General features: G+C 44.9%; 1 protein-coding gene across 2 annotated transcripts in view; it reads right to left on the reverse strand.

Moving 5' to 3' along the window:
* TRAPPC9 (trafficking protein particle complex subunit 9) overlaps nucleotides 1–23,467 on the reverse strand; it is a 3,490,818-nt gene that overhangs the window by 1,150,392 nt on the left and 2,316,959 nt on the right. For both annotated transcript variants that reach the window (XM_069621680.1, XM_069621681.1), the window contains exon 20: nucleotides 5,140–5,293. In XM_069621680.1, coding sequence (XP_069477781.1) covers nucleotides 5,140–5,293 — 154 coding nt within the window. The remainder of the gene's footprint in view (nucleotides 1–5,139; nucleotides 5,294–23,467) is intronic.

Genomic DNA, 23,467 nt, shown 5'->3' on the forward strand with positions numbered 1-23,467 from the left:
GGCAAACAAAGAATGAATATATGTGGTTCCCTGCTTCAAGGATGGGCTCTCAAAAATGGTGTTCCCTGTTGTTGTCACCTCCGTCTACCTGTAACGAATACCTGTTGTTTCTCCCCTATTCCTTGGGATGAGGCTTTCCCAATCTCTTGCCCAGCCCACTATCTCCTCATTTCCAACTCTGTTCCACCACCCTCTTAGCCTGTCTCTCTCCCTTTCAGTAGGGAAAGCCACTAATTTCCTTGATGGTCTCGATCCCGTATGCCTTCCCGCCGGCTTACCATCACTGACTCCTGTTAACTCTCTCCTACTCTGCCCAGATTAGCTGCCTGGTCCCCTAACTGGTTGATTCTACCTCTAATCTCGTGCAACCTCTCGGCACCCTCTGGTTCTGTCCTCTACCATAGGCAATATATGTATCGTGAGGAACCTGAGGGCGTCCTCACTTCTTCTCCCCCTGAATCCTCCTCTAGGGTGGCCATGGAAAGGCCATCGCTATTGGATCCTGACCCCTGGGGTCGGTATGCAAGGGAGAATCACCCTTTGGAGGGAACTTGTGGAGTGGGGAGAGGACGTCTTTAGGTGAGACATGGTATCCCCCATTTCCTTTTCATAATGAACCCTCCATCCCACAAAGCTTCATAGGCTATTGACATCCCTTTCCCTGTTTATCATCTAAAACATTCCGCAAGAATCAACAGTACTTTACTGAGACGAGGAAGAGACCAACTAGAACAACACATCTTCATTCTTGTAGTGTACACACATATATGCCTCAACTGGGTACTGAGACGAGGAGTAGGACAGGAAGAGTAAGTCAGGACTACCACTTCAGCAGTGACCGGTGTAGTCCTTGTTTCTCCAATCAGGACGCATGAACTTTAAAAGGTGGAAGCCTTGTAGAAATGAAGACTGAGTCGGAGTGGCTGAAGCCAGCTGGGAGAGCCAGAGCCACAATTGGTGGCGTGCGCGTATGCAAGAGGATTGCTGGCATCCCAAGGAGTGCAGAGCTGGGTCAGCGGAAGGAGGATGCAGAGCGAGATGGAGGTCCAAGCTTTGCTGCTAGAGTGAAGCAGACGAGAGCCGGATGACCCGCGAGGATGTGTCCATCCACTGACAGCCTGTCAGTGGGGAAAGCAAAGCCGCCGAACGCCAGCACACCACAGAGGAGAGACACCGCAGAGAGAAGCTGAACCATGGCAGGCAGAGACGTGCAGAACCGCCATACACAGAGACCAGTGAATCCGCCTGGGGAAGGGGGCCCGGGCACAGCAAATGGGCGGTTGAGCTGGTAGGAATTGTTCAGTACTACTGAATACCGAACGAGGCGATTCCAAGTACTTTTGAATGTCAAATGAGATGAGAACCTTTTAAAGTACTTTTGAACACTGAATGAAACAATTACTACTACTTTTCAATACTGAACAGAGTGAAAGAAAGTTTTGTGAATGGAGCGAAATAAAGGTGGTGAATTGGGCTGATACCACAGACTGTATTATCTGAGAAACCAAGTATTGGCTAAAGCCAATAGAATTCAAGGAATTGCACTGTTTGAGAAAATGAACACTGGCAACAGCCAAAGAGTTCAAGAAACTGTATGTTATGAGGAAACCTGTATTGGCAAGAGCCAGAAGAATATAGGAACATGTAACAAGTGCATGGTGGCCAACCAAGCCATCGTACAGTGTTAGGAGAGTGTGACAAAGGTGAATAAAGCAAGAACCACTATCTAATGGACGCTATGGCACATTGTTGATGGAAAGCAGTCAAGAGGGGGTATTGTTTGCGTGAGCTGTAATGGGTGGACCGTGTGGTCTGACAACTGCGCCTAGACCGAGGGCCCTATGTGGAAAAGCCACTAAAGTCTCCAATAAGAAGCTTGTGTGATTTTGAAGTCAAGAAACAGAACTGCCTATGTGAATTAATGAGAAGTGCCAATATTTAAAGAGGCGGGAAGTGAACCAAGGAACCGTGGTGTTTTCAATTAAAAAGCGATTTGAACTCTTGGGGAAGGGATTCCCGATACCTTATGAACTGTTTTGAACTTGGTCAAGGGGAAGTCGATTACTAGCCAAGAGCTGGAAGAAGCTCTAAGCTTTATTTTGACACTACTCGTTTTGATGCTGACATCCCTCCATATTGTATACTGTTAGCTGTGAGGTCAAGTATAGATTTACGACACAGACAGGCATTTGATTTGGACTTTCGGACACAGATTATCCTTAATTTCCTTTAGGTAAGGAAATCCCACTTTAGCATAGGGAAAGTTAGGCCTTACTCTATCCTGACTTTTAACTTCATAAAACATTTGTGAACCAAACTTCAACCTGTTGTCTGTCGCTACTTCATGATGCCTTCACAGTATCCGCCCGGATCTTCATCCTTTCTTCCTTTTCACCATGTCATCATCTCCTGTACATCTGCTGCAACCTACAGTGGCTGCCTGTATGTGCCTCCTTTTTCTTATTTTCCTTCTGCCCACCTTTTGTTCTTGCTTCCTACCTGTCATTACGTATACCTAATACTCCTTGCCCTTGTCTCTCTACTCCAACTTATCTCATCTGTTGAGTACTAGCAGTCCTGCTCTTGGCCCCTGCTCCATGACCGTGACTCTTCTTTCTTACATTTACCTACTCTCACCCTGATCTTGGAACTGGTCCCTGCTTCTTGATGTAGCGCTTATACCGTGAGGTTGTTGGCCCCCTTCGCCCCTAGTTGTGTCTCCCCATTCTCTTGCCCTCCGAACAGCATCCTATTTCTAATCTTGTTCCTTAGTTAACCTGTTCATTTGCCTTTTTCCCTTCCTTCCTCCCTCCCTCCCTTGTAGCACTGCTTCTTATCCCGTACCTACCCCTACCTACCCCTCTGCCCCCACCTCCTTTTCATGTTACAGCACTTGCACGCTCTGAATTGCGGCAAGGCTTAGTAGGAAAAATGTTGTCTTTGTTTGCCTTGTTTTGCTTTCTTTACCCCTGCCCCACTCCCTTCCTCCCCTCCCGTTCCATGCTTCAGGATGTTATGAAGTGGTGCAAGGCTTACTAGGATCATTTTCGTCTCTGCCTGCTCTTCACCCCCTTCCTCCCTATCCTTCATAATCTCCCCGCCCTCCCTGCATTGCATTAAGCGTATAGCACTTGCGTGTTCCGTATATTTCAAGACCTAGTAGGATTGTTTCTTCTTCCCATGTTTCTCCGCACCGAGCAGGTTTTTTTGTGTTGATGTGCCTTGAAACACCATGTGGCTGTATAGGTGCATTACAAACAAACATTAAATAAATTATAATCTGACGCGTGACCAACCAGTAAGTGAGCACAGAAGTGTATACACTGATACCAGGATAGGGGCACTCGGCTTGGGTGCCCAAAGGAAAGGCCTGCAAAAACTACAAGGCCTCTAGAATATGTTCTGAGTTGGGGAAGTTATAATAAATATACAAAGTTAAGAGAAAAGGGAGAAATAGAAAGTGTAAGAGAATGCAAGTTTCACAGTCGATAGCGAACAGGAAGACAAGACGCAGTGATTGCTGGCATATGAGACATTTTCTGAAAAAAAAACGAATGGTATAACGAATGGTATAAGTAGAGCCAGAACACACAAGACAGGTGACATAGCATGTGGTTCAGAACCCCTACAACAGACGCAAGACTGCTTATCCTAAACTATCCTGCAACAACAAGCAGACTACTCCCCTCACTGAATTAGGAATCATGCTCAGTGATAAAAAAAGAATGTGAGAGTCGCAACACCCAAAATGGTAGCCCCTTTTCGCCTTTGTTGGTGTTTGCTTGCACATTACATGATGGATGGGGATAGATGATCAGCAGATTAAGTTGTTTCTCAAGGGGTTAGAAGGCATGAAGACTGCTTTGGTGAAGTGAGGGCACAGATTACAATCATTAGGTAGAGGGGTGAATCAGCTACAGGACACAGCGTAAGGTCTGATAGCTAATGAGATAGCATTAACAAACGAAACACCTGATGAGAAAGAATAGCTACATTTCTAAGCAAATTGTTCAGTCTCTTCTTCAGGGAAAACAGTTATGTTGGAAAAAGATCCGTACATTTTATCTGCAGCAGGGGGAGTGCCACGAACCCATGGGTATGTACTACATAAGGCCACACCAAGACAATGATAATCCGCTACTTGTTCAGTATTTTCTGCATACAATTTAAGACCGAGAAGTTTAAAAATTGCAAGCGATCATGTAAAGTAAATTTCCACCACAAATGAGGAGATTAAAGCTACATTTTAACTTTAATCTCCTTAAACTTTAAAGTTAACAGAAATCCTAAAGTTAAAGTAGGATTTCTTTTAACTATCTGAAATATATGTATTGTGTACAATTTATATTTTGATGACATTTGAGAGCTCTGAAGAAAAAAAAGTGTGAATCGTGTAAATTATATCACAAATGAACACGAATGTTAACTCAAAATATTTTCAATTCAACACTTTATAAATTTAAATTCACCACAGGGTCATTCGTATAACCAAGGAAATTAAGAAAACGAATATCATATTTTGTTACCTCAAGTTCTATTATAAAAACATGTACATACATAAAACATGTACATTAATGCTTGGTTATCTATGAATTACAAACCACAGGCAGCAAGGTTTGCAAATAAAACACTGATACACAAATAGAATTCAGGGATGCTTGTTGCCCACGTCCACTGCAACATTAAATCATACGTGCTTATCCCAAAACTCCAAGAACATGTTCTTGCCCATCCCTACTTGTCCTCACCCAATAAATTGAGATTTATTCAAGAAAATAACTGCATAGCAAACAGCTCTGTGAGGGTTGAACATAAACCAGGAAGGTACACAATTACTGATCTAATCAAATTATCTGATTCTTGAGTTAACACTGTTAGCGCAAAGGGATTTCAAAGTCCTCCTTATTCTAAAGAGAGAAGGAAACAGACATGTGAATGGTAACGCCATGAGGGTAATGTAGAGTACTGAAGGTTATTTTTGCACAGGGTCACACATGCTTTCCAGCATGTAGATGTCTATCAGAGGAAAGACTGTCTAAAGGGGAATGGTGAGCACAGTGGTTAGAAGGCACACATTTTCCCAAACATTTACCAACATACTTCCTGATTTCCAAACCTATCTTTCACAGTAAAGGATATGATCCTCCAGCGGATATCCAACTTGCTGTTGATCTCCAGGCCCTTGGCCAGCTGCCTCTCTTCTTCCAGCTGCTTCAAGTTAGTAAAGTGAGTGTCCTCTCCAGTGGGTTCAGGGAGAGCTTCAAAGTTGAATTTATCCACTTGAATGGCCATGCTACAGGTGGAACGCACATAAAATGGTTAGGAAACCTCAGATATACATCCTGAAGCTACAGTGAAACACAAACACCAATTCAGAAACATTTAAGAACTGGCCAAAGCAGGATTTTCTATAAATATTCTAAGCAGATTTAGTCCGATCAAGAAGCATTTTTGGCTTCAGAAGGATTTATGATAAGGACACCATATATGCAAACTAAATATTCAAATTCAAACTTACCACCAAATAATGCACTGTCCACCTAGTGTAAGAGACCACTAACCTAACTGGTACAGAAGATCACATTAAAGTACTGAAGAAATCAAGCTGTTTTAGTACCACACTAGAGAAAAATTCCAGAGGGCTATGTATCTCAAGAGTCATAAGATAAGCTGTGCAATGTTGTTCCTTCATCCAGCTTACCAACAATTCCAATAAATTACCCAGCAGAAATATCCAGCACATTAAGCAGCATGGGCACAAGCCAGGCTTTAAATGACCTGCGGCCAGAAGTAACTTCCAGTTGAAAAGCCAGGACTGCATGGAGTGTGAGCTCTGTTTGCAATGAAAGAAGGGCCATTACAATTGGCAATAGTCATTTTAGAATCACATGCTTCTGCCACTCAAAAGGGGGTTGAAACTGGGCATTCCCTTCAACCGCCACCTTCCTTGCATCTGAATGGATACCATTGTCAAGAGACCAATGAAGGAGTAATCTATAGTGACGACCTTCCCCCGCCTCTATACCATAGGAATGACAGACATGCACCGTTCATGCAGTCTGATGTTATGAATCAGTAGTGATTCCTCACAGAATCTTGGCCTGGGACCCTTCTCATGTGGCCAGAGGAAGGAAGATGCTTCCTGATCCCGACCCTTGGGGTGTTGTTCTGCGGGAGGATCACATGAAGGGTCGGGGGAACAGGCCTGGAGGAAAGAGAAACCTCCTTATTTAATTTTCCCAGAAACCCCAATCTCTTAATGGCTTATTGCAAAGTTCGAAAGGTTAAGAAAACTAACTTTGCTGACCGGGACTTCAAGTCCCATAATTCCTTAAGTACTGGAAGGTGGAAGATGGATGCAGAGGAATACTGCTGCAGCAGCAGTCTGCCTCACGTGCAGGCAGAGAGAGAGCAGCGGCAGGAGAGGATAAAGCCGTGTGGGCCGTGCATGCAGCTGAAGGGGACACTGCAGGTAAGAAAAGGTGCTGAGACCACAGAGAAGTCAGTAGCAGTGACGGGTCCAGAGAGGGTTTTTACCTCAAGTGTCCCTGTTGCAGAAGTCACGCAGCGTGAAGCTCGAAAACAGAAAGCTTGCCCATTGAAGACTTGTGCAGAGTTTGCGCGGCAGTAAGCAGAAGCAGCGAGGGAGGTGTGCCCTCACTTAAGGTTCCAGGTGGATGGGCTGCACCTGAACCTCCCTCGGGTAGCAGAAACTCCAATTCAGAGTTGTGCACATAGGTGGGCCAGAAAAGGCGGTTCGCCAAACCGCAGAAAGCAACAACAGAAGACCTGCGAACATCAAGCGGAGAGGGAGCAAGCAACTTACCCAGTGAGTTCACGGTGTGCGAGTGACTCCGGAGTGCTCCGGCTCTGTCCGTATTATCACACCAGGCAGACTTGCTCGCTTTGCGAAACCAACAAAAGTTCCATCTGCTTAATCAGAATGAATATGCAAGCAAGCATGCGAGTTGGTGGAAGGCCCAAAAACCCTGTGGGGAAGCTTTATTAAAACCAAAAGCCTACAAGCAATACCCAAGCCAAGAGTACAGTAAAACTCAACAATATCAATACAATAAAGGTTGTTTGAGTCCAAATTGGGGAACCCAAGAATTGTACGACTTGCTATTCATATGTTGTAAAGTACAGATCACCAATTGAAATGCACACACCTTGCGAAAGCCAAGACAGAAGCCGAGTGATACCATATACTGGTCACTGTTTGGTCGTTAGTGTAGAAGAGAAAGAGGTGGCAGACAGGCTGCCCGTCTGGAGAAGATTATTCAGAGCGAGAGGAGAATAGTTGCCAAGAAGTATTAAAGAGCACTAACGTGATTTCTTGTTTTCACGAAAGTGCTCTAAAGACTAATGTCAAAGAAGCCTGGTGAAGTTATTGTTGTTCTAAATTGGAAGTTACCACTGAAGCACACTTTATTCTTTCGTGAAGTAGTAGATGTGCAGGCGAGTAAACCCGAGTGCCAAGTTGCTGATGAAGTAGGCCTGGCATGAGTGAAAGGCAGGTAGTAGTAGACAGAGTGCTGAACCATGGTTCTAACAAAGACAACTTGTTTAAACCTGTTCTTCCTCCGTGAGGAGTTGGAACATATACTTTCTTTTGGCATTAAAGTTGTGGCAAATCATCTTGGCAAAGATAGTGGTTGTTGTGTACGCCTGCTCTTTTTCCAGGAGGATTTAGAACACACTATTTCTTTTGAAATAAAGGTTGTGGCAAATAATCCTGACAAAGCCAAGTGTTGTTAAACCCAGTATAATAAAATGGCTAAAGTTGAAAACTCTTGACAAAGTGATCTGCGTCACATTTCTGACCCCTCACAGTCCCCTGTCCGCTGCCATACCGCAATCACGGAAGACGGTACTCACTAAGACATCCCTACCAGCCTTACCCCGGAACGATCGTAGAGGAGATGAGTTTGCAAGATTTAGCAGACATGAGCAGGCTATAACGTAACCAAAGATGACGAAAGCAAGTGACATCACTACCGAACCTGACACAAGTAGACGCATTAGGCACGAAGCAGATGCGCACTCACCATGAAGTTACACATTAGACACAAAGAATGTTACCTGCACCAATAGAAACTAGTAACATATAATAATATATATGCTGAAATGCAAGACGTATAAAAATACGCATAATGCTTGCTTAACGCAGAAATGCAACAGTAATGAGTAAACAGTTTGGATAAAATAGACGGCGTACCTACGGTTGAGTGAATGGGAGACATCAAAGAAGCACCGAAGCTGCTGAAAGAATAGATTCGCTGAATTTGCTAAAAGCACAGATCTGAGCAGAACAGACAGCTGCACAACCTCATGTGTAGGTTACTGTGGAAAATGAAGGTACGGACTGGCACCAAAGAGAACAGAAGATAATGATAGCCAGGTGCAGGGCACATTCCTCTTAGATTAAGTAAAGAAACAAACGGTCTTTGAAGAGCAAGTGCTCATTAAATGGGGCTTAATATTAGAAGAAGATAGCTTGAGCAAGTCTCCAGTGGTCAGGGCGGGTAAGGACACCTGCATTAAAATAGTCTAAAATCCTAGTAAAAGTCGATCAGAATAATTCAGAGCGTGGTCTCCTCACACACAACTAATAGCTGGAGAACAGCAGCTATTCATTAAAATGTGACACAAATAGACTGAGGCCTTCACTCCCCTCATGTTCTCAGAATAAAAGATACAAGACAGAGCCAAGTTCAAAGATAAGGTACTGGCGTTTGGCCTAGCAAATCAGAGATGGTGTGTTATAATTGGGAAAAACAGCACCTTGATGTCTCTCCTCCTACCAGTATTATTGCTCACGTGCTCATTAACTGCCAAGTAGTCAAGGTTGGCGAAGCAAATGCCAACCAATCCCAATCCACCATTAAAGCTGTCCTACAATTGTTGCAGTAACCAATCCAATAGTGTGGAGATGACATGTTTTCAGTGGTGTCAGGTGGAGCCATCAGCTAGAGCGTTACCTATGAAAAGACTAACCCTTATTGATTCTATACCTAGATGATTCCCCTAACCCAATCCCACCTTCCCATAGGTTTTAGTAACAAAGTGTGTTATATGACGTCGGTTATGACGCGTTTTGTATTTTTAAGACACTGTCAAGTTCAAGGGCCTCGATGCCCCTGGGCTACCACTATGCCAGAAGAGGTTATGGCTTATTGACATTTTATATCCCTCAACCGCCTGTTAAAGCAAAGGTGAAAAACCTCCAGGTTATAACAGTTCCATGTCATTTCATCGCAGGATGTTTTTTCGCTGGCTTTTTTACTGCAGATTTAACGAAAAAACTAATCAAATTCTCCCCACCCGCCAATCCCCCATCCCCTTTCATTTTTTATGTACTCCCGAACACCCAATTTATATATATTTCTAACCCCCGCAAAAAAATCTGATGGGTTTTTTTGGCAAGAAATCTGCAGTAAAAAACCTAGCGAAAAAACATCCTGTGATGAAAGGACGTGGTACCATTATCATATCTAAACATATCCCAAAAGGACAAATCTTTTGTATCCCCAAAAACAAATACCCTCCTCAATACCAAAGCAATACTACAATTAATGGTGGTAACGTTGCTTTCTCTACACCTTCTTCCTCTAGTAAGGTTGAAACCTACAATCCCTCTTTTAAAAATACTAAGGGAATTACATCTACCCTTAAAGATACACCAGAAGTGAGAAAATCTAACTTTGGAGCTACATGTCCCAGAACCCTCTTAGGACTGAGACAAATAAGAGGGCCAAAGAGGCATGTAGGAATAAAGGACAAGCAAGTAGGCCTTACAGCTCTTGCCAGGTTCAGCCAATTAACAATAATGACAATCAATTGCCCCACCTGATGCATAAAAGTCTGCAGCAGGAGAGGGAAGGAAGAAGGGGCTATAGCAGGAGATGGAAGGCTGGCAGTAGGAGCAGAAGGAGAAGAGAAGGTGAAGAGCATGTGGATGGCAATTCTTGAGGAGGTCGAAGAGTTTTGTCTGTAAATTCCCTAACAATCCTAAAACACAAAGTAGAAGCAGAAATGCCAGAACTGTGGTTGTGAATAATACGGTAAGTGGATGTTGCATTAAAGGTGGTTGAAGTGGTAGCATAATGTGGAGTCAAGGAGCCTGGTTCCATAGTAATAGTAGTAGAAAGGTGGTTATCAAGAGGAAAGCAACACCCTAAGAAGAAACATGCTGACAATTATACCAAAGACACTGCAGAGGTCATTAATACCTGGAAAGTTGTTGCAGAAGAAGTTGTACATTTATTCTTTGAACTGTGTCAAAGTAATCTTGGAAAGAGTATATCCTGGATTAGCCATTGGTGTGGTTTTCTTGGCTGGATTTGGATGCAGAGCTTTTCAACAGAAAGCTGAAGAACTTCTACCAATGGATCTTTGTTTGGTGAACTTTAGTTTTATTTGGAACTTTCAAGAACTGGTTCAAGATTTTATTTTTCCTTTTGAACATTTGGGGAAATTGACTCAGGACAATCCTGGGGAAGGGATTTACCCAGGACAGATGAAGGTCATCTGAATTACTGGTTGATCAATATTTACTTATTTGCGTTGTTTACAATTTACTTTGAATGTGTTTATTGTTTAGTGTGAGGGCCAGTTTTGCTTACGCTAGGAGTGATCCCCTTAGTTTCTAGAATAGGTAGGGAATTTCTTGATAGAGTAGGTTTAGTTCAGATTTATTTGCATTATTTTAGTTTTAATAAATGCTCAACTCTGAGAAAAACACAAGCAGTTGTCCGCCTCACATTACTGACTCCTCACAGGAAGGTTCTTGGAACTGGATCTGGTTTAACTATTTTGGGGGGAGGTTGAGTTGGGGTTGCTGGGTATTGTACTCTTGATTTTTGTATTATTGCAATTCGGCATATTCTGTATTTGTTTTTTTTCCTTCTTTATCTTTCTGTTGTATTCACAAAGTTTCAATTGTTGTTTCTCTTGATGGTTTTCTTTATAAAAAAAGTTAATTAAAAACAACATGGCCCTCTTCTAATCTACGTCTAAGTAGGATTTGTGTACCTTCCTTGTAGCTTCAAATCTATATCCGCTATCTATGCTATGGTATGGTAGATGTACCTTTCTCGTTACTTACCATCTGTCTCATGTTATCAGGTCCGACAAGTCCGAACCGGACAGGATGCAGAACTCTCGGAAGCCCTGGAATCGATTACCCTCCTACCTCAAAGCATACACCCCCTGGCAAGAGAAACTATGGAGGAGAGGCATTCCCCCAGGGTTGGGAGTGCTACTAGACACACCCCTCAGACACTGGCAATGAGTGCATGAGCTGTGGGAAAATAGGGAAATATTAGAGAGTGTCAGGGTATGGAGAACAATACTTGAACAATATGGAAGTCATGGGTGCTCACTGTAAGAGTTTACAGAACGCAGGAAACCTGGATGGGTGGATCACTAGGACAGAGAGGTAGGGGTAGGTTGACAAGGTTCATAGACAAAATAGCAAACTTTAAATATCTAATTGCCCGATTTAGAATAATGGCGAGCAAGGCGTCCTGGCGTGATCTATCACCGTTGCAAGAAAAGTATGCAAAATGTTGTCCCTCCTTTTGTAATATGGGGGGCCGGCTGCAAATTCACAGAGCACCATGCGGGCCCTGTGAGAGGAAGGGCCCTCTCAGGGTAGACACACACGGCATCCCGAAATTTATACGAGGAAGGGATTTACACATTGGTCAGTCCCTGACAGCTGTGTGCCGTTCTGGGAACTGAGGGATGGGAGCAGGGGAAAGGCGAGTCTCCAAAGCATTCTGGAGGCCATGAGGAACGGCTTTATAAGAAGAGTGAGTCAGAGCTTGTTCCTGTCCAGTCTGGCCATGGGTGGGCCAACAGTTCTCACAGCCCTGTGTGTGACTGGGCTGCTCCAGGCACAGAGTCCGGGTCTACCGTAGACACCCCAGCTCAGTTGGCAAATGTTATTAGACCCTGGGGGGGCTGCTCGAGGTAACAACCCTCTAGATAACCGAGGTGTCTCCCACCTTCTTTTCCTTGCTTTCTTCCAAACAGATCGCCCTTTCCAACGTTTCTTTTTTAAAGTTTCAATTTCCTCAGCACAGCCCACCCCTGGGCAGAGGAGCTCTGTCCTTTGTTCTTTTTCTCTTCTCCGTTATTGTTCCAGATTCCTTCCAACACAATTGCTGGGCTGCTCTCTATGTAACCCTTAATTCAAGCCTACTTACAATCACATGTAGTAGCGCCTGGATGCCTCTGGGCTGTAGCGCGCTTACGAATACAAAATACAAATACAATGGTGTGCTGGATGGTTCAGTCCAGGTAAGTCATTTTTTATAAGTAAAACAACACATTTAATAATGTAATACCTAACCCATTAAATAAACTATTTTTCTCTACACTATGTTTTGTAATTCCCCCCAGGGTATAACTATGTAGCCCTGCCTAGGCCAGCCCAATATGAGCCAAGGGCTGCACAAGTAAGGGAGCAATCAAGGATAGAGTAGTGAGGAACATCAGAGACAGGCTTCTGGAGAGGGGTAGAATGGGGTAGGGAATACAAGTAAAAGATAAAAGTCAAAAGAGAGCAAGAGGGTGAGGTAATCTAAGCAAAATGCCGATATTGGGCGACAATCCACCCATTTTGGATGAACTGCCAAGCGAGCAGAGTGAAAACAGAAAGCGCGTTCTCAGCTGCAACAGGCTGCTTTAACCTTGGTGCCCAGTTAAACATTCCATGCCAGTGAGAAAACATAACCAAACTGGCTGCAGCAATTGTTAGGGAAAATGTCTCTTATGACCAATTAACCTTGAGGCGTGGCCTGAGCTCATGTAGTGCAGCTGTGACCTGCCTGAGCTCCCACTGAGATCCTACAAATGATCCTAAATGCGGTACTAAATGACTTCTGATTTAGCCTCAATTGGATAATCACAGTGCTGTTAGTAGTAGCTGCTGAAATGTACTTGAGCCAAAGAAGAACTGAACCCCAGAGACTGAGAAAAAGCCTGTCGGAGAAATGGATGCAGCGATCCACAATGATGGCTTGCGTCGACTCTACCAGTTTTCATGGGCGGCTGCCCAAGCTCTGTCGCTCAAGTTGGTGTTCTCGACTGACAGCAAGATGGCTCACACAACTGGAGGAGCGGGGGAACGCTCCGAGAGTGAATTGGAAAGACGGCCTTTAACAGCTGATCAGACGGGAAGCTTCACCCCGCGCTGACACAGCACACCATAGTGCCGGAACCCAGTGTGGGCTTGGAGGACATCCACAGAGACAGAGACTGGCAGAGAAGGGAAGCCAACTGGGCCCCCAGATGCACTAAGAACTAACCTGCTGACAGCGATCCTTCAAGCCCTGCGAGACGGCCAATCCCGGACTGCTGCAAAAATCATGCAAGTGTTTGGAGTTGGGTCTGGAGGGATCAGCATCGTACTGACACCCGCAGAGCTCAACGCCCCCTAACCCGACCCGGCTCTCGAGACAGCCCAGGTGTGCTCAACAACACTTTCGCAGTTGATCCCATTATTGGTGTGCACTGGCATCTGAACACCAGGAAACACTTATTTGGCTCTGGCCACTGAATGGAGCCGCCTGCCCTCCCTTTCCCACCAAAGTGGCTCGGCTAGCACGGGGAGCGCCCTGCCTGATCGCACTTTAAAACTATTTTGCATCACAACACTGTTGATGCTCCCCCAGGGGGAACGCAAAGGCGACTCTCTCCCTTACGACCTAATGACAGTCAATTTCACCCAAGACATATGTAGCTGGAGGACACATCGATTACCCCAGGGTCCGCAGGGAGGGGAGCTTTGGAGACTCCCTGAAGTGAACCAAGGCAGCTAGTAAAACAAACCAGAGGATTGCGGGGGACACATACTCCTCGCTGAGGGAATACACCTGACTCTTGCATAAAAGGAGCCTTTGGGACTGATACCAATGCTTGCATGTTTCTAAACACTGTGACTTTGCAGAATATTTGTGCAAGCTCCTCTAAAGAAGGAGCCTGAAGCCACTCAAAGATTAACCACACAAAGATACTTAATACTGAATACCCTGAAGGATCAACATAACTAAAGATTAGACGGACTGCAACCTGGACCTGACTGGGAAAGCTGCTTCCCACATCCCACACAACTACACGGACACTAACACAAGCACCCTACTATCATTATCCCAGTTCTCTGCATTCAAGAAAGTGAGAAACCGTCTTAAAACTGCTATCCCTCCAAGTGCCCTATCTGCCCTACCGATAAGCCAAAAACCTGGGATTATTAACCCTATTATTAAAATACACCCCTGACAATGCCACCCACCAAACAAAGGAGCAAGGGAACAATAATGGAGTCTTTTGCAAATCAGGAAAAGCAACAGGATTCTGCCTCTTCCACAAATCAACGAGCAAGGCGATGGAGGCAAGAAACACCACACTGGAGCTACGCGATGAAGATGTGGATGGCAGATCCCGCAGAAACAACATCAGAGTGTAGGTATTCGGTAGGGAATGGAAGGCATGGATCAGACGCTCTTATTGAGAACTTAATATTACAAGACGTAGTCCCCAGGAAACTATCGCAGGTCTTTGCCATTGAAAGAGCCCATTGTTCTCTTCAGAGACAGCCACCAACCGGGTTGCGCCCGAGACCTATTATAGCCAGGATTTTGAACTTCAGAGACAGGGAGATGATACTGCAGTTCTCAACAGAAGGCGGGAAGATACTTAGAGGCAACTCAACGATTGCCATTTATCCTGATTGCACACCTATGCCACAAAAGAGAAGAAATGCATGTACCCACCAAGTGGGGCGAATCTGAAGACAGCAAACATGTGAATGGACCACAAGGGCATGCCTGGTGGAGAAGACGTGGAGGACAGAAGGGACAATGGTATGGCCACCTGACCTGCATGATAAGGGAATTCCAGACCCGATTGGGTGCACTGCTGAATGAGGGGTCCCAACATGGTAAACTAGTCCTCCACCTGGTCGACATTGCAGAACTTCGACGAGTATGAAGCTGCGGATGATGACCAGGCTGACGAGAAGGCAATAAAAGATTTACGCAAAACTAAAAAGTATGGGGTGCCGCCTAATCAAAGTGGCTTGTTCACTGCACACTGTGGGATGCATAATAGTGGGGGTAGGAAATGGTTGTTCACTTCATGGGACTCAGTCACCTCATTAAAAATATGATATTGGGGACTGGCCTGTTGCTGGTCCCTAACCTGGTAACCAACGGCTTTGACGGTCTTGGCGGTACAGGTGTGCCTGAACAGCGAACTGCAGTTGGGCCTTTATTGGGCCCTTTGTTAACTGGCCGACTTTTTGCAGTAAGTTTTGGTTATCTTAAGAAGCTTCACAAAGAGCGCCATTAAAATGCTTGGGGCGGATGGGCGTTGAAACTGTGTATACTATATGCTTACATTGCATGTGTTGCTCACGTGTGGGTGTCTGTGGTCTTGCGGATAAAGGAGGCAAGTTGGATAGGGAAGGAACTGATACCAGCTCATGGCGCTGGTTAAGATAATTACATGGAATGTGAGGGGACTGGGTTCATACGTGCGCAGGAAACGAGTGTGATCATTCATATGCAGAAAAAATATAGCCATCGCCCTACACCAAGAAACGCACTTACTCCCAGAGGATCGGGACCTAGTTGTGTCACACTGGGTGGGATATGGATATGGTTCTGCATATCCTAAGTTTGCTAGGGGTTTCTTAAATGGATGGCCGCAACAGTCCGCTTCTAACCTTTGGAGGCAGAGGCGGGTAAAAAAGGGAGATACATGACAGTACACAGCTATTTGGAACACAGGGAGATTTACATTTTAAACTCATATTTTCCAAATTGCTCGATACCGGCCCACGTGTGCTTGCAGGTTAGTCGACTTACCTCGAAACGAGATGCCTTGTTTGTGTGGGGTGGCGACTTTAATTGTGAACAGGATCCACTACTGGATAGGTCCTCCTACCCCCATTCCAGGGTGGGACGCCTATGGCCTTGCAGGCCCTTAATTCATCCCTTTCTGCGCTGGACCTGGCAGACATTAGGAGCGAACTGCACCCAGACACCAGGGGGTAGTCCTCTTATTCATCCCTTCATACACTGCACATTAGAAGAGATTAGCTCCCCAACTCACTGGCTGTGTTGAGGTTTATGGCGCTTCTTTGTTCTTGAAGCCAAGGACGTTACCACTGCGGCTGCTGCTCCTCTCCACTTTGGTCGGTTTAGCGGGAGGGCCTCCGGTATCTCCGACACACAATGTAGGATTCTTCAGTCTGGCTTCCTGGACTTACGCTTTGTGACTCGAAGGTTTCTTGAGAGAAAGGTTTTTTTTTTTTACCGAAAAAGTCAAGGGTATTTCCCTCCTTGCAGACCCTTATTGGTTTGCCGTCTGTGTCCCCTCGTTCAGCTGCCGACTTGAAAAAGCTGTTCCTTCGTGTGCTTTGCCTCGCTCAGAGTGTGTTCTCATGCTCCTACTTTTATCCATGTGGGGAAGTTTAATGGAAGTCAGGTGCGAGTGATTGTCAGTAATTGCCTGACTTCGCCTGACCAAAGAAGCAAGACATGTCAGGTATACTGCTCGGGTGTGAGTCTGTTTTCTCCCAGAGTGGGCTGTCCATGTGGAAGTTGGTGTGAAGGGAAGGAGGGGTGGGGGGCTAAAGTTCCCATGTATCCTACCTTGTAGGATGGGGCAAAGGTGTTACAGGGGGAGGGATACCACATCTCGCCATCCGGTGTCCCACTTCCCACTCCCTGAAGACCCCCACCAAGGTGATCCTCCTGCACTGGTCCACCCCCAGGGTCTGAATCCAAAAGGCAATGGCTATGCCCTGGCCACCTGAGAGAGAGAGATCCACAGGAAATAGTGGGTGAGACACCTGGTTTCTAACAGCATTCAGATAGCGCATATACCCAAGGACATGACCACTGGCAACACGGTCAGAGCAGCAGGCAGCATTAAAAGATCCATTAAGTTCTGGACCAAATTGCCATTATCTCTTATGGGTCGGGTCGCTAAAATTAAGATGATTGTCCTCCCAAGACTACTGTCAGCTTTTACAAGTGCACACTTTTACATCGAGGCTGCCTTTTTCCGTGCTCTTGACACCATACTAAGACTTTATATGGGGACCGAACAAACATAGAATAGCTCTAAATATTTTGTGCCTATCTTACCGAGGTGGGGGCATTCAGCGCTCATGATTGGAGCTTTACTACCTAGCGGCTCAACTCAGCTTCCTAACGATATGGTTTGTCTGATGAATCCACAGCTGAATCTAGACTACTTCAGGCACAGACACGCCCCGCATGGCTCAAAGAAGCGATGTGGGTCCCAGAGAGCTGCTTGGACACAGGGGTATTACTTGTCAAACTGGAAAGACAGACTGGACTAGAATGCTAAAACTACTTCACTTATAGCACCCCTACTCACTGAATATCCCGATTATGGCTGATGTTTGTGTTAGCACGGAGGATCTTGCCGCTGCCAGGAAACGGTAGGCATTGGGTATAACCACTTGGGGTGATACGTTTGAGAACTGATTATTTAGGGACCTGATTATTTAGGGAACTGGAGAGCCTGATGCAGAGGGAAGGTCTCTCCACTGGCCAATTCCTTAAGCATATGAGAGTGACGAAAGTAGCTAAAAGCAAGTGGAGAGAATGGCCTGTTGAGCCAGAAGTGACAGTTTTTTTGGACCTAATGTATGGGTTGGAAGACGGATGGCGCCCTGTGTCCAGAATTTATGGATTTCTGATGGACATGACCAGCAATAGGAAAGCACGACCGAAGGAAAAGTGGGAAATGGATGTTGGTCTGGAAATTACAAACTCAATTTAACTATGCTTTGTTATTTGTTAAAAAGATGTCACGGAACATAAGATTCCGGCTAATACAACTCAATGTGCTTCATCTCACGTACATGACTCCTAGTAGAGTGCCACAATTAATGCAAATGCAGAGTCAACCTGCCCATGGTGCCACCGGGACGAGGCTGACCTAATCCATATGTTCTGGAACTGCACCCGGGTTCACAGTCTTTGGTCCCAGATTGAATGGACTTGCATGAAGACTGGGATAGTTATATACGACTGGAGCCCACTCGAAAGCATGTGCCGTTTATGGACCTTGCATGCCTTTTAGCAAAGAGACGTATATCTATGACACGGTAATACAAACAGGGGCCCAAATACAACATATGGCGTAGAGACTTTGAGCCCTGGTGCCTAGCTGAGACAACGACCTGGCGCAGATCCCTGGACAAAGGTCTATGTGAGTCGGCTGTGAACTTTGAGGCCTGGTACGCCCTTATTCTAGCAATGTTCTACCCATTAGACGATGAGCCACCATGAAGACCGACATGTATCTGTATTGGTTTTTAGACCATGATGTGATGCATCTAGATGTAATTCTTGATGTCTAAGACCCCAATCAGTTCATAAGTACTGAGAACCCAAGCTACCCAATCAGACTGATTATGCTCCCTCAGTTACACATTGCTCTGTCCTAAATAATCTGAATGTTAACCAAGCCCCCCTTTTATTTTTTTGCCCTTGTTGAATCGTTATTTGTTTGTATAAAGGTTTTTAAAAAATGCAAATTTTATATGACACTCTGTACTGTATATTCACTCAGTTGACTAACTGTAAAACATACTCTGCATTTCTTCAGACTACATACCAATGTTTACAAGCTATACATTGCTGTACTTAATAACGGGATTAAATAAAAAAGACTAATTTACCTCTATATTTGTGGACCCACAAACGTTTTGCTTCTGTTGCAGCATCCTGACCTGACTTTTGCCAGTGGAGCACAGTCCTCAGCGGCAATCCACTGGGCTTTCGCTTGTCGTTATGGGGAAACAGACTAGTCGTTCAGGCTGTCAGTACTGGGAAACTTTGTTTCTCTTAGTCTTTCGACGTTGCTGCCACTTTTGGTAACATTTTATCATTGCGCAAAGTACATTACTTTGCCGCACAATTGTGTCATTGTGTTTTTGGGCCCTAGTCATCCACTATGGAATTTCCGGTGACTGGAAAACGTGGTTAGGGGTCGACTGGTGGCAGCAGAATCTTTTTCATACACTTTTATAACTTTTTACCGAATCATACAGTACTTGGCTCATGACTGCGGCTGGTGTCCTTCATGGCCGTGTCACAAGGTACTCTGTCTACTCCTTTGGCCATTTTGTCCATTGGCCTTCCCCCTGGTCTCTGTGACCTGGGAATTACTTATCTGGGCATGTAGTTACCTGCGAAAGCTGTATCTTTCGCTACTACAGGTCACACGTGTGGGTACACAGGAAGTGGGCTGGGACAGTCTGGTCCCAATCCACACTACTGGTGCCAGGATGGCTGGTGTCCACAAGAACATGAGAGCCACAGTAGTCCCTGATTGTACCACTGCGAGCGTGCACAAGCGTGGTAGATCTCCTCACTGGCCGGCTGGGTCAAGCACTCACCGGAATTGTGGATATGTGGAGGGGTCATGAATGCAGACCCACAGATCACCAACAGGTCTGAATTGGCCCAAGATGGAGCCAAGTATCCAGAAGAGCAGATCAGATCCAAGGACTATCCGGAACCACATTGAAGAAGGTTGGCACATTGAGCCTGCTGTTGTCCAGGTAGAGGCCTCCTTTGCACTCAATCTCCGAAGGCATGCAAAGGTGCTTCAACCCCCTGGAGTGGTGGGACCAATCACTCTTGACGCCTCCTGGTTGCCCTGCAAACCTGTGCGTAAGTGTGCCTGGGCTATCCAGTGGACCGTCCAGCTTGAACCTTGGGAACCAGGCAGGAGTATTGTCTCATCGAGTTTTGTCTCTAACTTTGGAGGAATCCCAGCATGCACTGCAAAGTACCTTCTTGCTAAATGTCATCCCAGCTGCTGTGGGCCGCGAGAGAGAAGTGTGGGTCAGACCACGAGAGTTGGGTGCCCCTGCGTCACTGTGCGAGAATGATGGTCGGCGAAGGCGGGTTTCCCGTGCTACTTCAAGTGCCTTGAGACCATCTGCATCATTGTTTCCTTTGTCCTTTTACCGAGGCGAGAGATTCAGCCCCCGGTGTGAACCAGAATTCAGCTGAACCTGCTTATAAAGTTAGTGTTATCCATCTCTGAAGATTGTCGACGATATAAAGTTTGCCTGCCCTTTTCCCTTACAGGTTTTGGCGGAATTCCGTACTTTACCGCATTGACCAAAGTGACTGTATATGTTTTACAAAGTGTATTGTTTGAGTGGTGTTTTTACTGTGCATTTCATTATTCACTTGTGTTTATTCTTGGGCCTAATAAATGGTATATTTTGTATACTACTGTCTAAGGCTAATTCTTGGGGCCTGATTCATGGAAGTGTTTCATAATGGCGCAATCCCATAGGAAAACGTTCCATGAATCAGGCCCTAACTGTGTGTGTTCATCAAAGACCTCAGATCACCCCCACAACTCCTGTGACTTAGCCGTGACTGCTCTCCAAGCTACCGTGAATTGGTCTGGATATCTTCCCAGAAGTGTTCACTGTTCCACTAACAAGGGTGGCCTCTTAAACATCTGTTCACCAGAGCGGAGTTTAGAAATTCATTCTAACAGCAATGTAAGCAGTCTTGCCATATAATAACAATTACCTTGTTTGCTTTAACAATTATATGATGCCCAGTAAAAAATGCCATGCCAGAGTCAGAAAACAATCAGACTGGCTGCAGTAATGCAGTACAGTCTAGCCACGGAATCACACTTCTCATGTATGACACGTGTGAGTGTGTGGCTAGAATGGCATTTGGGGCAGCCAGTCCAGCCATTCTCTACTGTGGCATGGCATTTTTACTGGGCAGAGATAATGAAGCAAGCAGAAGTGTTATTAACAGACATGTTTTCTTATTGTAGCAAGGAGTTCTTAATGGCAAAGCCAACAGGAGTATGCTCTTGTGTGCAGGTACTGGCATTTAGTGGCAGAGCCAGCTTGGACATGTTTTCTAATTGTATTATTACTAGCGTTCTGCGCAAAGCAAACATAAGTATGTTCTTGTATGGGAACGCATAGTGCAGACAGCATGGAAATGTATAGGTATTGGCAGCATGAAAATGTTTTTTATACTTAACATAAGGATAACACAGAGGGAGCCGGTTAAAATGTGAAACATCCCGGGTGAAAAAAAAAGACACTTATCACACACAGTTGCACATTTATATTGGGATAAACAGTCAACACACCTTACATATCTAAATCACTAAATTCATTATTTTATTTTTCATAAAGTGAATTGCAGAAATAAACATTGTGTAATTGTCATTCTCTGCACATAATAATACAATCAATACATTCATGTATTTACTAGTGTAAATGAATTCAGAAAATGTTTTTTTTTAAATAAATGAATTACACATGTTTTAACACCAGCTATTAAAAGTATGACGAAAATGCTTATCCCAATATAAATGGTTTTTATGCTGCCATATATTGTGGGGAAAGGCATCAGGAAAACGTGTTGGGAAGTGCTCTGCTGGTCACATGCATGTATTGGATTTAAAACTGATTGCAAACGGTCTGGCTTTCTACCCAATTTCTTCACAGAGAGCGTGCTATATCATACATCATTTAAACAGATTATTCTCCAAAAATTATTGGGGACGATAACCCCCAACTCCTGAATTCCTCTTGGATAGTCAGTCAGTTAAGGGTCCCTCAATATGCTCAGTCGCTCATGCATATTTATGGGGAATATTTACGCACCTCCAATTAAAAAGAATTCAGCAGTCGCCATTAAAAAAACAATGAGATATATAGGAGTATGTAACACTGGAGAAAGGAATTATGGGGCTCATTACAAGTATGGAGGTGCAGGAAGAAATTGGCCGTAATGGAAATACCGCCACTTTTCCCGCACCACCATACTGCGAGTATGGCCATGGAGTCGGGAATGTATCATGCTGGAGGTACAGCCTCACACTTTATGCCGAAAATCAAGTCCAATGCACTCTCAAAAAATGGGGATTAACTATAATTCCGTTAGGCGGTATTCTGGCGGTAAAGAATCTAGCCCAACTCGTAATGAGGACCTATGTTTTGAAGCTAAACGACCTTGGCTAACACTTAAAACAGGTTTTTGCAGACATTGAACAATTGCCCGTTCACGATAAGCTGCACAGTGAAGGCATTTACACTGCACATTTTTCGGGAGAAAGGACATGTTGTGAAAGGCATTTACACTGCACATTTTTTCGGGAGAAAGGCATTTACACTGCACATTTTTTCGGGAGAAAGGACATGTTGTGAAAGGTATTTACACTGCACATTTTTCGGGAGAAAGGACATGTTGTGAAAGGCATTTACACTGCACATTTTTCGGGAGAAAGGACATGTTGTGAAAGGCATTTACACTGCACATTTCTCGGGAGAAAGGACATGTTGTGAAAGGCATTTACACTGCACATTTCTCGGGAGAAAGGACATGTTGTGAAAGGCATTTACACTGCACATTTTTCGGGAGAAAGGCATTTACACTGCACATTTTTTCGGGAGAAAGGACATGTTGTGAAAGGCATTTACACTGCACATTTTTCGGGAGAAAGGACATGTTGTGAAAGGCATTTACACTGCACATTTTTCAGGAGAAAGGACATGTTGTGAAAGGCATTTACACTGCACATTTCTCGGGAGAAAGGACATGTTGTGAAAGGCATATACACTGCACATTTTTCGGGAGAAAGGACATGTTGTGAAAGGCATTTACCCTGCACATTTATTGCTGCTAAAAGCTTTGTCATTCGAAATATGTATGGTTTTCAAATATTTAACGTTCAAGCAAGCCTGATTAAAGGATGCGGACTCATGTGTACACAAAGATTAACTTCACCAGATATCGCGATTGTACTGCTACGTGTTAAACAATAAAATGAAATTACACATTAACAGTCATTTGATTAAACAGAAGTGCGAGTGAATTACACCTCCTCCCCCACCTCCTGATTGGAAGCAAACGGTTGGGCCGTTTCATAGATTTCTGCCGCCATTGCATCCGGGGCTTCTAAATGTTTCCATGCAGAGAATAAAGATAGGCCGCCATCGCTGTGGAAAGCATTCATGAGATAGTGAAAGGTGAAGGCTGCTGGCCGCGCGCTTCTCACTTACTGAGCGGGCCGCAAGCCAGCAACGTGCAAAGCGTAGTGGAGTCACGCATATGCCAACATGACCCGTCCTCTTTCACCTCACCCATTTGTCTAAAGCAGACCTCCCACAATTTAGGTTCACATTAGGGTAAACAAGGTTCCGCATCCACAAATTGAAGTGCAGGGCTCGAGGGGACCCATTTCAATATGACGTTTGGTTTGGGGATCTCTGCCTACAGCTGGCTAGGGTGGCCAACTGTCTGGTCATTTGCGGAATTGTCCCGTAATTGGGGACTGTGTCCCGCAGTTTGCCGACTGGGTTTACGGGACGCGGGTTGTCCCGATTTACTCTGTTCGAGCACAATATATGCTCAAA

This window comes from Ambystoma mexicanum, chromosome 5q (genome assembly GCF_040938575.1).
Source record: "Ambystoma mexicanum isolate Mex_15411 chromosome 5q, UKY_AmexF1_1, whole genome shotgun sequence".
NCBI classification, from domain to species: Eukaryota; Metazoa; Chordata; class Amphibia; order Caudata; family Ambystomatidae; genus Ambystoma; species Ambystoma mexicanum.